Source organism: Trichosurus vulpecula, chromosome 4 (assembly GCF_011100635.1).
Source record: "Trichosurus vulpecula isolate mTriVul1 chromosome 4, mTriVul1.pri, whole genome shotgun sequence".
NCBI classification, from domain to species: Eukaryota; Metazoa; Chordata; class Mammalia; order Diprotodontia; family Phalangeridae; genus Trichosurus; species Trichosurus vulpecula.
In genome coordinates this window covers 225,015,549-225,033,031 of record NC_050576.1, presented here as the reverse complement: position 1 = coordinate 225,033,031, position 17,483 = coordinate 225,015,549, and the positions used below count along the sequence as shown (strand labels likewise).

General features: G+C 39.4%; 1 protein-coding gene across 1 annotated transcript in view; it reads left to right on the top strand.

Moving 5' to 3' along the window:
* The first annotated feature begins 11,010 nt into the window (after window positions 1–11,010).
* TMEM220 (transmembrane protein 220) overlaps window positions 11,011–17,483 on the top strand; it is a 36,616-nt gene continuing 30,143 nt past the window's right edge. The window contains exons 1-3 of the mRNA XM_036754620.1: window positions 11,011–11,183; window positions 12,679–12,708; window positions 14,829–14,889. Coding sequence (XP_036610515.1) covers window positions 11,094–11,183; window positions 12,679–12,708; window positions 14,829–14,889 — 181 coding nt within the window. The 5' untranslated portion in view covers window positions 11,011–11,093. The remainder of the gene's footprint in view (window positions 11,184–12,678; window positions 12,709–14,828; window positions 14,890–17,483) is intronic.

The window sequence follows — 17,483 nt, the reverse complement described above, 5'->3', positions numbered from 1 at the left end:
AAGTCATTCGCGTTACACCAATAAAACAGATCTAGCAATCTGGCTATACATAACAAGAATTACAAAACTAATTATGCCCTTTGAACTACACTCTTTCTTACAGAAAGAAATGCCATATATGATTATTGAATCAATGACAACGTAAGTTGAAATATCATGGAGAAGGGAAAAGGTACGTTAGAACTGGAGAAGAGCAAATGCCATTTTAATTTTCAAAAAAGAAGAGAATGGAGTCTTCAAATTATAGCCTAGGAAACTTGATTTGATTCCTGGGAAAACTATAGAGTATATTATCAAAGGGATGCTTAATAAACATGTCGAAATGAAAGTGATGATCACAAATAACTGGCATTATTTCAACAAGAACAGGTCATATTGTGACGCCTGAGCAGCCAGCTATTGCTAGAAAAACCCTGCCCCCAGCCCCTAACTGAAAGCCCCAGTTTGCATAAGAAAAATGGACTTAGTTCCTGCCATTTGGCGTTCAGCGAATGTCCTTGGGCCCTGTGACTGTTCTAAGGAATGTAGACTAGTTAACCAGAGGAAAAGCCTGATGATAATAATCTCTTTTTGTTTCCTGAACGGGCTCTGAGATGTCTCTGTCTTGTGTCAGCAAACCCAGCTGGAGCATCCCTTGGTCTGCCTATGGCCTTGAAGGATGAAGGCCTCAGCCCCAGACATTCTCTTGAGTTATGTGACTGTTCCTTATCTTATACCATGTTGTGAGATGCAAATTGCAAATTGGACATGGAGATCCTGGGTTGTAGTTTCAGTTGACACTTTGTCAGCTATCTAATATGCTGTATTTACAATCTATTCAGGAAGTTTCTCTTCATATATCATGGTCATAGAAGTGAAATAACAAAGGCTTGCCAAGCCTGCTAAAATAACATATGTAAGTTTCAAGAGATAATTAAACCACTGTATCTAGATCTTTCTGTATAAATACTACTTCTTCACCCCAACTCAGGGTCATTCTGATTTGGGTTGAACCCCGAATGGACGCCGGCTAGTAAATTCTCCATTTAAAACTTATACTCTGTGGTGTGTCTTGCTCACTGTTAGTACCACAATATGAGACTAACTTTATTTCATTTTTTTTGAAAGGGTTACTAAACTTGTAGATGAGAACATTGTGGATATAGTTTAACTAAATTTTAGGCATGTTTAATTATTTTATGCTATTCTTATGGAAAAGATGAATAAATATGGACTAGATGATGCTATAATTAAATGGACTCAGAACTGGTTAATGGCCAGTTCCAGTGAATTGCCATTAAAGGTTTCAATTGCAACTAGGGAAGTTCTACATGGACCTATTCTTGGCCCAGGTTGTAAACTGTTACCAATTACTTCACTAAAGCATAGATAGTATCTTCTCAAATCTGTAGAAACAAATCTAGGAGGCATAGCTAACATAATGGATGATTGAGTCAGGATCCAAAAAAGTCTTTACTGGATAGAAAATGGGGTTAGGCCTATTAAGGTGGATTTTGAGAAAGATAAATGTAAACTATTATGCTTGGATAGAAGGTTGGTTGTGTTGTTGTTATGCTTGTCCTTTGCTCTCAAAGAGGACCATGACATCAGGGAAATGATGACATGACTTGTAGTTGACTTGGATTTGAGTGAGGCAGGGCTGTGCAAGGTCACCAGAGCCATCACTTGGATTGAAGAAATTGATGTCAAAATACACGATGACAGAAACACGGTTAGAAAGAAAAATTTCTGATAAACATCTGAAGGTTTTAGGGTTTCAATATGAATCAGTATGATATGGAAGCCCGAAAAGCTAATAAGATCTTGGTCTGAATTAGGAGAGGTATAGTTTCCTTTAATAAGGTAGCGATGGTCTGCCTTGGTCAGGTTTTACCTGGAATAATACATTAGCTTTGTGAACCATATTTTAGGAAAGACAAATGATCTGAAGAATGTCCAGAGAAGAGCAATAAGAATGGTGAAAAATCTTAAATATATGCCATAAGAAAACTGGCTAAAAGAATCAGTGACATTTAGCCTAGAGAAGAGAACTCTCAGGATGGCCATTTTCACATCTTCACCCTTCACAGGTGCAAAATAATATAGCTTCCTGACTATTCCACAGGAATGTTGTGAAGTCCAATGAGAAAGATGTGAAGAGAAGACAAAATGCCACCTGGATGGGAGAGGAAAAAATGGGCACAGCTGCTGCTGTTACAACTACTATTACACCTTCTCCTCTTAATGATAGCTGTCATTTATATTAGGATTTTGAAGCTTGCAAGGTGCTTTGTATGTATTATGTCATTTGAGCCTGACAACAACCCTGCAAGGGACTACCTGTATTGTTATTCCTATTTTACAAATGAAGAAACTGAGGCTCACAAACTTTAAGTGACTTGCCTACAATTATACTCTATTGACTATTCCATCTTGCCTCTCTACAAAGAATTTATTAAATCTTATTATAAGGAAAGGGAGAAGAATAAAAAACAAAGGTTGAGTTTTGAAGGGACAGAAGAAATGCTTTAGCTTATGATGTGAGAAAATAGGACCTTATACCAAAATGTGGTAGCAACTTGACCTTAGTAACAGTTATGGGGGACATAAAAAGTGAAAGAAGAGGGTTTCTAGATAGAGAATAAGTATCCCCAGATGCAGTACAAATATGAATAAGAAAAGAAAAAAACAGGAAGGTGAAAGACTTTTTAAAGGATGAGAATTCCAGCAAAATGGCAGAGTAAGCCCATATCCTACATGACCTACATGAATAAATGAAACACCTCCAAATAAAGTAAATAAGTAGAATAATGGAAAGGAAAGAAGAGGAACAACCAAAGAACATCAAGAGGGAATAATGGCTTAGATAATGGAAAGGAAGGGCAAAGAAATAAGAAAACAGCAGGGGGAAAACACTTCCATGAGGCAGAACAATAAAAATCAAATTAATGTCAACAACAGCTAAGGAAATAAAGATAGATTGAATACAAGGTGCATCAAACTAAATAATAAGCATTTTAAAGAAAATTAAGTAGGATCGAATATTATTAAGGAAAGATATGTTGTCAGTAAAGAAAGGCCTGACATCTGTAATGAGAGATCTATCATAAGTAAAAATAGAACAAGATAAATGGATTAAAATATCAACAAGCTGGAGAGAGCAATAGGATATGTCAATAAGTGGAATAAATGAGGAAAAAAATTCTCAGGCTATGAGGCAGATTGGTAGAAGTGGGAGAAAATGCAACAAAGAGCAAAGGTCAACTGGACAAAATGTTTGGTAATATTACAAGCAAAGATGGTTGGTTGATTGGTTGTTGTCCTTTATTCTTGAAGAGGACCAAAATGACAACACTATGCTAAAGTCAAGTTTCAGTGTGACCGACTGTGGCTGATCAGACCGATATGAGCTTGGAATGCTCTACCACAGGTAGGGCACAAATAATCCACGTGAACATTTGGGGTGGATACTCTAAATATGTGCATCCTGGAATTCCTTTGAGCTGTTTCAATTCTTCTTTGCTCACAGAGCATAGCACCTTCTCGTATATGGGCAGGCCATGCTGAGCAGTCCTGTGCCAGTGTCTTCCATGTCAATCAATTCCAAAGTTCTTGAGAGAGACCTTGAGAGTGTCCTTGTATCACTTCTGTTGACCACTATGTGAACACTCGCCTTGTGTAAGTTCTCCATAAAATAGTCTTTTTGGCAAGTATACGTTTTGCATTTGAACAACATGGCCAGCTCATCAGAGTTATGCTCTCTGAAGCAGAGTTTGAATGCCTGGCAGTTTAGCTTGAGTAAGGACCTCAGTGTCTGGTACCTTATCCTGCCAGGTGATCTTCAGAATCTTCCTAAGACAATTCAAATGGAAGCAATTCAGTTTCCTGGCATGGCACTGGTAGACTTCCCAGGTTTCACAGGCATACAACAATGGGGTCAGCACCATAGCTCTGTGGACCTTCAATTTGGTAATCAGTCTAATACCTCTTCTCTCCCGTACTTTCCTTCGGAGCCTCTCAAACATTGAATTAGGTCTGGTAATGCGTGTGTCAACTTCATTATTAATGTATACATCCCTGGAAAGTACACCACCAAGGTACATGAACTTATCCACAGCATTCAGAATTTCTCCATTTGCTGTAAGTGATGGTTCCATGTATGGATGGTGTGGTGGTGGCTGATGGAGCACCTGTGTTTTCTTGGTGTTAACTGTTAGGCCAAAATTAGCACAAGCGGCAGAGAAGTCATTCATACTTTGTTGCATCTCAGCTTCAGAGGCTGCACGGAGTGCACAATCATCTACAGACAGAAAATCATACACCAACACTCCCTCCACTTTGGTCTTGGCTTATAGCTTTTTCAAGTTGAATTTACCATCAGTGCTGTAGCTGACCTGGATGCCGTGTTCATCCTAATTGAGAGCATTTGACAACATGGCTGAAAACATCATGCTAAAAAGCAGGGGAACAAGCACACAGCCTTGTTTCACTCCATTGGTGACTGGGAAGGCACAAGAGCATTGTCCATTATGTAGAACCCAGGCAAGCCTGCTGTCATGAAATTGATGTACAATGCTGATGAACTTCTATGGGCAATCAAATTTTGACATAATTTTCCATAAGCCCTCACAACTGACAGTAATGAACACCTTGGTCAGATCAACAAATGTTGTGTACAGACCTCTGTTCTGCTCCTGGTATTTCTCCTGGAGTTGTCTGGCAGCAAACGCCATATTGACTATTCTTTGGCCCTTTCACAGTGCAATCCTTAAAAGGCTGCTCAGACACCTAGGGGGCTGCAGAATCCCACTGCTGCTTCTAGCGACAAACGACCCTATGGCCTGGGCCGCCTGTGTGCTGGATTGTTACTACACCTCCCAGTGTATCCTCACCTGCTGCTTCATCATTTGCTTGTCACCACAGGACTTTGAGATAGGTATAATGGTAAAATGGTACGGGTGATGTCTTTTCATTTATGTGTAAATTGGATTTAAGCAAGGCAGAGTTGCAAGAAGTCATCACCTCACTCTCTCCTCCAGAATCATCACAGTCCAGTGGCGGGACAGAATCAAGACGACTGGTGATGGCTCAAGATACAGTGGATGACCTTGGTGTCATCGATGTCTAACCAAGCACTAAGCATTCCACAGCACCTGCTTCAGCTGCCTTCATGGCTACCGGAACAAATTGTTCTCATCCACCCATTCCACTGGGGGAAGTCTTCACATGCTTGGGGTAGACACCCTCTTAACTCACCAATGAATGGGTTTAAGACCCCTTGGTTACCCTCAACCTGATTTAGCCCATCCGACAAAATGGTTTACCAGGGTGTGGCTACTGCGCATGCCACAGCTTCCTGGAGCCACATGTGAGAGTTGGATGGAACATGTGGACACCAAAGGTGGAAAGCGGTCCTGAAAAGAACTCAGCAGCCATCACACCAGAGGTACCAGTCCTCCCTGAACACACCCTACACCCCACAAGCAAAGATGACAAACTAAAAGAAAGAGCTCTAAGAGACAAAATAAGATTCATTGGATTACCTGAAAAATGTGAAGAGACAAAGTGTGCACCTATCATTTTAAAAAGATTATTCAATAGCCAGATCAGAAACAAAATACATATTTATAGATTTCATTCTCCACCCCAACCCCCACCTTAAAGAGTGACATCAGATTCCTCTCATCCGTACATGCCTTTCATCAAGCTCATTTAAGTGTCAGAGACTTTATTAGGTTTTATTAAGTTCGAAATTAAAAAAAGAAAATATAATGCAAACCAACAATAAAAAAGAAATTGCTGCTGTCCTTCTGTTGTGAGAATATATATGGGGAGTGAACTTAACAGCTTCCTGATGCCTAATTTAGTTCCATATTATTCACTTTGCATTTTGTTGAAGTAATTGACCTTTACTTTGCTATGATGTTTTGCATTTTATTTTGGTTTGTTCTGAGAGTTAGTGGACATGGAGACTTAGGAGTTATGGGTTGACATAGATGATTAGCCTTTTGTCTACTATGGCACTGTGAGAGTAGCCAGTAGGGGAAATATTAAAACCTAATATTAAATTAATTTAATTAAATTTAATTAAATTAATATTAAAACCAATTCCAAAGTTCTTGAGAGAGACCTTGAGAGTGTCCTTGTATCACTTCTGTTGACCACTATGTGAACACTCGCCTTGTGTAAGTTCTCCATAAAATAGTCTTTTTGGCAAGTATACGTTTTGCATTTGAACAACATGGCCAGCTCATCAGAGTTATGCTCTCTGAAGCAGAGTTTGAATGCCTGGCAGTTTAGCTGGCTACTGTGACATAGATGAAAATAAAGTGCATTTTTGAAGTAGAGAATAGGTGATAATACTATATGCTTTAAATTGGAGTACTCTGGTAAATGCTTTTTTTTCCTTGTCTGTGATTCCTCCTGACATTCCTCCTATTCTCTTCTCATTTTGGGATGGAGGAGACTATTAAGCTTAGTGTATCCCCCCATTTTGTCTCCTCCCAAAAAATTGAAGAAAAAAAAAGAAAAACAAAATCCTTGTAACAAATATTCACAGTTAAGCAAAACATATTCCTACATTGGCCATAACCGAGACTACATGCATCATCATTCTACATCTTTATTATATCAGGTCTCTGTCAAGGAGTGAGTAGCATGCTTCATCATTGATCCTATGGTGTCATCACATTTATTAGAGATCCTAAGTCTTTCAAAGTTGTTTGTATTTAAAATGTTATTATATACATTGTTCCTTGGGTTTTGTTCACTTCACTCTGTATCAGTTCATACAGATCTTTCCAGGCTTCTTTGAACGTATCCTTTTTTTATAATTCCTTATGGCACAATAATATCCCATTTCATTCATATATCATAATTTGTTTATCCATTCCCCAGTTGATGGGCACTCCCCTTAATTTCCAGTTCTTTACTACTACAAAATGAGCTGCTGTAAATATTTTTAAATATATAGTTCCTTTTTCTCTGTCTTTGAGCAATTTGGTGCACAGGCCTACTAGAGATATTGCTAAGTGAAAATCTATGTAAGTTTAATGACTTTTTGGCCATGGTTAAATTGCTTTGCAGAATGATTGGACCAATTTACTGCTTCACCAATGGTATATTAATATACCTGTTTTCTCAAAGCCCCATCAAGATTTGCTATTTTCCTTTATTTTTGTCAATTTTGTCTATCTGATGAGTGAGAAGTAGGACCTTAGAATGGTTTAGATGTGCATTTCTCTAATTGAAATCATCTAAAAACAAACCTTGAAAGACTTTAAGAACTCTGATCAATGCATGATCAGCCATGACTGAAGAGGACTTAAAGTAAAACAAGCTACGCACTTCCTGACAGAGAGTTAATGCACTGTGTGTATATGTGTGTATGTGTATGCGTATGCATAGATATATAGATATATATAATACATATATATATATACATTTTACATTAAAAAGTTTTTGCACAAACAAAACCAATAAAGCTAAAATTAGAAGGAAAGCAGGTAACTGGGAAAAAAAATCTTAGCAAGTTTCCCTCATAAGGGTCTCATTTCTAAGGATACATATTTATACATATATAAATTTAAATATGTAAGCATAATATACATAATTTATACAAATATTTTTGTGTATATATGTATTATGCATGTGTGTATTGACAATCCTTTCAGGTTATTTGAACCCCAATAAGATCCAAAGCCTGAACTAATCAAACCAAACTGCTTTGCTTTACTCTAAAAACACCCTTTCCTGTGTCAGCAACTTCAAAGACCAGATAAGATTGACAAGGAGTATCTTTCCTGTTAGTGACAGGATGTCTGCAACTAGAATAGTGGGATTTCTCTTATCTTGGTATCTTAGGGACACATGCATATACAAAAGAAACACAGATCCTAATTTCCAACTGACACTACTTTGTCAATTGTCTTGTCAATTTGTAACAAGTCTGAAGGACACAAACAATCTTGACTTATTATTCTGAAATGTATTTAAAGGTGTTCATTCTTTTGTCAGACAGTCAGAATTTATGTTTTGGCTCCGTGCAGCACATATCTGCTAGCTTTAAGGGAATAAACAATATGGATTTACAACCTCCTAGCCTGTTTGCCCCCTTTAACCAAACTTTCAGGCTGATGGTATATATGTGTACACACACACACACACACACACACACACACACACACACACATCTTAGAAATAAGATCCTTATCAGAGTAACCCACTGCTACAATTTTTCCCCAGATGCTTTCCTTCTAATTTTAATTGTATTGGTTTTGTTTATCTAAAAGCATTTTAATTTTATGTAATCAAAATTGTCCATTTTGCCTTCTGTGATTCTGTCCCTTGTTTGATCATGAACTCTTTCCCTATACAAAGGCAATTTTTTTCTTTGTTATTCTAATTTGTTTGTAATGTCACCCTGTATTATCTCTGTCATGTGCTCATTTTGAGCTTATCTTGATATATGGCATGAGATGCTAATTTATAGCTAATTTCTGCCACAACGCTTTCCAGTTTTCCCAGGAATTTTTGTCAAATAATGAGATCTTTACCCAGTATCTCAGATCTTTAGGTTTATCAAGTACTAGGCTACTGTGGTCACGTGCCTCTGTATGTTGTATAATTGTATATTGTATAACTGCATGTTGTATAAAGTATCTAATCTATTCAAATGATTGGTCTATTCCTTAACGATACTGAATCATTTTGAGAATTACCACTATTGTTTTTAATAAAGTTTGAAATCTGCTGGGTTCTATTCTTTACCATTTCCCCCCACTATTTCCTGTGAAATTCTTGACTTTTGGTTCCTCCGGATCATCCTCCTCCCCCCTGCCTCCCACTTAAGGTAACCCTTTGGCAGTGTAACCACAATGGCACAGAACACAGAATAAGTGGATTAATTTTTGTAATATTACCATTTTATGAATAGGTACAGCCTACTCATTAGCAACTCAGATTTCCCCAATTATTTAGATCCATATTTATATAAAGAGTATTTCTTAGTTCTATTAATAAAGTTACTGTGTGTGTTTTGGCAGGTGGACTACTTATTTAATATATTCTCTGTGGAATTTATCTTCCTGCTGGATTTTGTTGGCAACATACAAACATGCTGATGATTTCTGTGGGTTTATTTTACATTCCAGAACTTTGCTGAATTGTTTCAATTAATTTTTAGTTATAAGTTCAATTTCGTATAAGCTGAATTTAGGATGTCTATAGGACATTTATTTTCAGAAATTCAGTAGACAGTAAATATATATATGAATGTATACATACATACATATGTGTATTATATATCTTATTTTTAAAAATCTATTCTGAGCTCTGAGAAAGACCAGTGTCCTGAATATGTCACAGAAAAACCACCCTCTTTTCATCATTTTTCTATGAGAGTTCTAGTTTCCAAAGATACCCAAGTGTGCAAAAAAAAATTTTATAATTAAAGGCCATCCATATAAGGACTGTACTCTTTATACTTTGGGCCTGTTATCATACAAAAGTTTGCTTTAGAAAGCTGGGTGGTCTAGTGGGAAAAGCCCATTCCTAGGGATTATGGAAAACATGGGTTAGAATCCTGCCTGGGACACAATCTTAGGTGTGTGACCCTGGGCAAGTCTCTCAGCCCTGTTTCTCCATCTGACAAATAGGGAGAATAATAACTGAAATATCTCACAGGGTGGTTGAGAGGATCGAGGAATTTTTTAAACTCAAAAGTGCTTTTTAATTATAAGTAGTTACCAAAAAGTTTCACTAGGTCATGGACTGACTCACGGGCTATTGAGACTGCTAGGGCCAGCTCCTCCTGCTGACTTAGGAGAGCTGATTGGTAAATTTCAGTGATGGGGAAATGTTAATAATGCGAACTAAATTAAATTGTGTTATACACGTTTTGCTGTTGCAGGAGGCGGTCCTTGAACAAAATCACTGTACTACAGTCCTGGCTTTGTCATTCATCAGTCACCTAGCTCTCTTTGCCCCTCTATATTCTTACACGTAAAATAAAGTGGCTAACCTCGCACCAAATCCGAGTGTACGAGCGTAATGCTGAGGCACAGACCTTAGGAACTCGATGGGCAGCGGTCCTCTGGTGAGTGCCCCTGTCACCGTCACCCTGGGCAGGTGATTTAACCCCTCTGGGTCTCCTCAGCTCCAAAATGCGGATGTTGACTAACTAACCTCGAAGGTTATTTCATCCCAGAACCTTTGATCCTTTGATCCGCGGGCAGCTCGGGATCAGTAACTGTGGTAGCTTTGTTGGGTGGGAGGAGCCCAGATAAATCCAGCTGTCGGGATGAGTCCTGACACTTATAATAATTGTGCCACACCTCCTGTGAGCGCCAAACAGCACCTGCTGGAAGGAGCCAGACCCTAAATGAATGCTTGCTCAATGTCTGCAAATCCCACAAACGCAGGCTGTGGTAAGAGCTCTGGCTTGGGAATCAGAAGAACTGCGTTAAAGTTCTGGCCCTGCTATTTACCACCGGTTCAATCAAGCATGTATTTAGCGCTTCCTTTGTGCTGAGGTAGCGGGGAAGACAAATACAAGTGAGACAGCCCCTATTTAGTTTGCTCACCTGTAAAGTGAGAGGTTGTACTAGGTAGTGGAAGATCCCTAAAGTCTTTTTTATCTTTAAATCCCGTCATTCCCCCTTGATACCTTTTTTGCTTTATAGCATCTTATTTTCTCAACACTTCTCTATGGTCACCTCCAAACACGTTATCTACCCCACATCAGTCAATGACCTGTGCACTTTAAAGACCCGAGATAGTTCTTGTAAGGGAGAGAGCTCTGCGTTCTCACTTTTCCAGCACAGAGTAAGCCCAGGGCAGAGCGGGAGGGGGCGGAGCCGGGGCGGGGGGTAGCGCGAGCGTGGCCAGAACCCAGCGGACCCCAAGGCTGCGCTCCTGGAGCCCACAGACCTCGGAGGTCTGCGCTCCGACTTTTCCAGCACAGAGTTCGCCCAGGGCAGAGCAGGAGGAGGCGGGGTCCCGAGGGATAGCCCCAGAGAGGGGTGTGGCGTGGGCGTGGCCAGAACCCAGCTGCTCCCGCGGCTGCGCTCCTGGAGCCCACGGATCCCGGAGGGCTGCGCGCCTAGGAGGGCGGGATGGCGCTCGCGCGGTCCCCGGCAGAGACTTTATGGAGGAGCTGCAACCTGGTCATGGCCGCATTCTTCGGGCTGGCGGCCTACGTGCAGGTCAGCTCAGGGCCAGCCCGGACGGGCTAAGCCCCGGATGCAGGCGTAGGTTCTGACGTCAGCTTGCGGCGCGTCTGTTCGTGGTTGGTGGGAGAGAACGGAAGTGAAAGGGGATAGGGACTCTGAAGTGGGGGGTGGGAGGAGAGGGAGGGACCAGAAGAAAGATGGAGGAGGCGAGGGGTTTGCTAAAACGAGTTTTAAGTGAGGCTGTTGTTTCTCAATACACCGTAGTACCCCAGGGTTCAGGGGCAGAAGCGGCTAGGGTGGCGCGGTGGGTAGGGAGAGCTTGGACCTAGAGTCCGAAAGATCGGAGTTAAATACAGCTTCAGACACTGGGTGTGTGAGATTGGGCAAGTCACACAAACTCTAGGCTTCGGTTTCCTCATCTGTAAAATGGGGTGCCTCCCAAAGTTGTCTCGAGGATTCAATGGGATATTTGTAAAGCGCTTTGCAAACCCCAGAGCACTGTATACATGCTGTTTATTATAATTAGGAAGGACTCTAATCTCTAAATTTCAAAAGAAGAAAATTCGTATTCCGGGCCATTGTTTTTACAAATGGGTAAAGTGAGTAAGTAGCAGGATCGGGGCTCCGACCGAGGACCTTACTCCAAATGCAGGGTTTCCCCGCACCTCCCTACTCATGAGTGCGCCTGTCACCGTCACCCTGGGCAGGTGATTTAACCTCTCTGGGTCTCCTCAGCTCCAAAATGAAGATGCTGACTAACTGACGTCCAAGGTTATTTCATCCCAGAACCTTTGATCCTTCGATCCGCAGGCAGCTGTGGTAGCTTTGTTGGGTGGGAGGAGCCCAGATAAATCCAGCTGTCGGGATGAGTCCTGACACTTACAATAATTGTGCCACACCTCCTGTGAGCGCCAAACAGCACCTGCTGGAAGGAGCCAGACCCTAAATGAATGCTTGCTCAATGTCTGCAAATCCCACAAACGCAGGCTGTGGTAAGAGCTCTGGCTTGGGAATCAGAAGAACTGCGTTAAAGTTCTGGCCCTGCTATTTACCACCGGTTCAATCAAGCATGTATTTAGCGCTTCCTTTGTGCTGAGGTGGTGGGGAAGACAAATACAAGTGAGACAGCCCCTATTTAGTTTGCTCACCTGTAAGGTGAGAGGTTGTACTAGGTAGTGGAAGATCCCTAAAGTCTTTTTTATCTTTAAATCCCGTCATTCCCCCTTGATACCTTTTTTGCTTTATAGCATCTTATTTTCTCAACACTTCTCTATGGTCACCTCCAAACACGTTATCTACCCCACATCAGTCAGTGACCCCATGCTAGGCCTGACCTGTGCACTTGAAAGACCCGAGATAGTTCTTGTAAATAGTAAAGCCATCCTTTGGTTTTATCTGGAGTGAGAACTTCCTTTAATAAAACAGCTTATTTAACTATCATAGTAGACTAAATTTAGTATGAAGTGTGATTCAACAGTCTTCTCCTTATGTGCTTATCTAAGTTTCAGTGCCTGTTTTGCTATTACAGATAAATGACCCAGATGCAGAACTGTGGATGGTAAGTATTAATTACTTTTAGCATAGCACACTATATCTTCACCTGCTTCTTTAAACTCTGAATTTACTTGCATAACAGACTTTTTAAAGCCTTTCTCAATGAAATAAAAAAAAAATAACTGATTGCAAGTCAGGCATACCTTCTTTTATAAATTAAGCATTTTCTGGAGACTTCCACACACTGGGCAAGTGAGTACTACTTAATTTATTGAGAACGCTGCAATATACAGCATTAGCTGAACACCACATCAATGAAATCACACATCTTCTAAAATATAAAAAATGGAGACTTGGAGATCTCTATTACTCACATTAATTGCCTTTCTTGAATTGGCAGAAGTAACAGACCTTTTTTTTTTTTTTTTTGAATGCCTAAAGAGATTTCTAAGTCTCCAGCAACTGTTCATATTGTGTTTGTTTTTGTCTCTAAACCTGCAGGAACGACCTAGCGAATTCTGTAAGACTGGTCCTATGAATTTTGATCAGGAAATCACATGAACCAGGGTTATATGTCTATAAGGGATAATTACAAAATAAAATCAAAGTAGACTGTGATTAAAATACTCAGTTCATCTAAACACTGATGTAGAGTGCATGAGAAAGAGAGATTGTGAAGTCTTTTCTTTCAGTTGCATAATATAGTGAATAAATGGACTTCAAGATCTATGTTTGATTCTTATCTCTGACCATAGATATGTGACCATTGGCAGGTCAATTACCTCTTTTCTTTGAGCCTCAGTTTTCTCACCATTTTGGGGAAAGAGTAGTGGTACTGATCTCTGTTTTCACTGATGTTCAGTAAAAAAAATTCCCTCTACCAATGTAGAACAGCAATGATTCTGCAACTTTACAGAGTTGTCTGAGCACCATGAAAGTTAAACGACTTGTCCAAGAGTCACATAACCAGTTTATGTCTCACCATAGCAGGAGCTTATTAAATGCTGAGTCTGTAACATGAAAATACTTCTACCTCATAGGACTTAAAATGTTTAAATCTTAAAGCACTATACAGTACTGAGTAGTTAGTATTATACTTTTACGGAATAATTGAAATTTATATATTTTATTCAGTTCTGTTTTGGTCTGACCAGTCATGGTTGTATTGCATTTCCAATGAAAGGATTCCCAGACTTTTGTCTTGTTTTGAATTGTGTAACAATAGTAGCCAATGATCTTCTTTTATTCTAATCAGTTCCCATGTACGTTAGATTGTCAAATTTAATTCAATTTACTGATTAAACAACATCTTATTATAATACTACTTATATTATTCTATTATATGACATAATAAATTATATTATTGTCCCCTTCTTTTTGCAGCAGGCCAGTGGTCACTGTCAGTGTCATCCTCTGAAAGACAGTGAATTGGCTATACCAAGGGTTTCACTGTTTTCTTGAACCACTGGTTCCTCTCTGCCCTCACCCCCTACCTCCTTCTTGGTGCCCCTTGGCCTGTCCCCTCTTCCTGCCAAAGTTGAGGCGGTGGAGAGATCCCAAGAGGTGACTGTGACCTTTTTTGACCTTAAGGTGGGGTGTTTGAAGAATATCCAGACTTTGACCTTCTCAGGGAAAATGTAACTCCTCTGTCTTTGCAGCTTCTTCCTCTGATTGGTCAATTTCTCCCTAACCTGATTTCCCTCAGGTGCCTTCTCTGCCCCCCCTGCCCCACCCCTTTTCCCCTTCAATTTTTAGCTTTCTTTTATGCATCATCTTCAAGTTCCTTGAAGGCAGGGACTCTTTCTTTTGGCTTGTATTAATATCCCCAGTGCTTAGCACTGAGCATGGCATGTCATTGCTTGTTGACTATTCAGATTCAACATAGAGGCAAATCAAATTCCTCCTTGTGATCATGGGCAAAAAGACTGAAGCTATCCAGACCCTCAGGACTATAAAAGGAAAGGTTTAGACTAAATGACCTCTAAGGTCTTTTTACACTCTGTCCATGAGCCCATGATGTAAAAGCTCAGAAGAGTTACTCAGACTTAAATGTGGACAATGACATCCAGTGATTCTACCTTATTTACTTCCTATGTCCTTTGAATGATTTGTACTCTGGATTCATTCCTTATGGTAAATAATTCTGCAGTCATGTGATACGAGGATATTCTGTTTTGCTAACAGGTTATATACATGATACCTGCTATCCTTACACTACTTGTTGGACTTAATCCTCTGATCACAGGTATGAAATTAGCTTTTGAGTTGAGCTAAAGCAGTTTTATTACCTTCACTGCAAAAATGAGAATCACCTCTGCTTAATTCCTGAGAGAAAATAAGGTAATCTCTCTTCATTGTCCTACAAGCATCTTTCTCTCTGAGTCCTTCTACTTGAGTACTCCTTATTCTTCTGGAACCCTCCTCTAGCTTTAGCCTTTCTTTTCTTTCAGCTTCTCAAGTACTTTCAAATTTCACCTACCCAAATTCATTCTCTGGTCTTCACAATTCCAAAACCTGCAAAACTTCTGATTCTCCGTTCCATTTTCTTTTTTCAGTTTCTCCTACAAGTCCTCCTTTAAGAAATGATATTCATACCTTTAGAAATACTAAAAATGACTATATATGCTAAATTCACAGGAGTCATTTTTGATGCATTTGTATATTGTTATTAAGATAGAAATTTCCTCCAGTAATTGTATCAGTAATAATATTAGATGGCACTTTTTTTTACTGTTTTTTCTTTTGGAGCACTTATTTAATTAAGTGCCTTGATGCCAGAAGCTTTTAAGTCATGTGGGTTTGAGTCACATATTGTGATGCCCTTTGACCCAGAAGAGGGTATATAAACTCAGAGGTTAGCCTTTTGCCTTTGGGGCTCTCACTCATTGGAAGAGTGTTGGTGTGGAAACTCTGGGTAGCTCCCGCCCCTCTCCCCCCAGCTTTGAAGAAACCCAGATGTTGATGCTTCCCTGGTAACTACATATTGCTACAGGTAGTCTGGTTTGTGTTGTTTGCTCTGGCGTCACAAACATGCGACTCAAACCCATGTAAACCAGGCTTTCCCTTGAGGTAAGCAGGCTAACAGAGACTCCTGATTTAATCAAAGAAACAAAGGCCGGACTCATCAAGGGCACTTGATTAAATAAGTGCTAAAACAGAAAACAGTAAAAAAGTCCCGGATTTATTACTGATACAGTAATTCATGTCCATCAAATGCTTCTCTCAAGCAAATTATACATTTGTTCAGTGGGGCTCAGCCTGCCAGGCATTTTATTGTTCATGACTGAAAAGATCATAATGAGATTTGGGGGTAATCTTTAAGAAGTGTGTCATGAATAGTTGATTGGTTGTCTGTTGATCCTTGTAATCTTATTATTGCTGATAATTTAATTATTCCTTTCCTTAGACTAGAAAGAGAATATTGAAAGGAAATGATCAAAGCCAATGAAATCGTAAAGGGCATGAATAGTGAATTGTTTATAAATACCAGACTAGAATCAGAGGATACCCTGTGAAACTTAATGAAATAAGTTGTTTTAAGACAATTAAGGAACTATTTTATACTCTAGATAGCAAACTTGTTTATTGTAATTGTGAGAGATGGGTAATTTTAAGTTGACTCTGAAAGGGTTTAGGTTAAATATACATAAAATTATATCCTTTACTTTTTGAGATAGTTACTGTTACCTTCCCACATACTCATTGATGCCACTTTCAGAGTCAGAGTATATTGGCCTATCCACCTAACCCTGAATGACATTTTTAATTTTCTTGTGTCTAGAAGGTAAGACCAACAGGGCCATCTAGCAAAATGCTGGCTGTTCTTTTACTTATTTTTTTTTTAAATTCTGAACTTAACAAACACATAAGAAGTACACATTTTTCCATATGCAAAGTAGAAGAGAAAAAGAAGCTATTTATCTCAAACCACTAATCTCTGTTAGGTACACAGAGAAGCAGAACATCTTCTGAATACAATAAATGTTCATGTAAATTTCAGAGTTGTCCTGCAAGTCTAGTGTTTAGCGTACTGTCTGGCACAAAGTTGACTTGGCTTATCTGTGTTTCCTTCTTGCTTTCGTGATGTTATTTTCTGTGAATTTAAAAAAATTTTTCGGTGACTATCTTATTTTATTTTCTTCTTGGAAACCATATTGATAGCCCTCCTCTCAGTTCTCCCCTCCCATTAAAAAAAAAATAAAACTCTTGTAACGTATATACACAGTCAAACAAAACAAATTTCCACACTGACCATATCCAAAAGTCCATTCTGCATCTTGAGTTTTATCAGTTCTCTGTCAGGAGGGTGGGTAAGAGGCTTCATCACTGATCCCCTGTAGTTATTGTGGTCATTGCAGTGAACACAATTTTAAGTCTTTCAAAGTTATTTTTCTTTACAATGCTGTTGATATTGTAGAAATTATTCCCTGGGTCTGGCTAAGTTTAATCTGTATACGTTTACACAAATCTTTTCAGGTTTCTCTGAAATCATCTGTCATTTCTTATAGTACCGTAATATTCTATCATGTTAATATACCACTGATTGTTTAGCACTTCCACCCTGATGAGGACTCCATAAATTGGCAGTTTTGCTATGCTAATGAGCTGCCATAAATATCATAGGGTAGCTAGGTGGCATCGTCAGAAAGACTTCTCTTGATGAGTTCTGTTTGGCTTCAGACAAGCTGTGCGATCCTAAGCAAGTCATTTAACCCTGTTTGTCCCAGTGTCCTTATCTGTAAAACAAGCTAGGAAATGGCAAACAACTTTGCCAAGAGCACCCCAAATGAGGCCACAAAGTGTCAGACACAACTGAAAGGACTGAATAACAAAAATAAA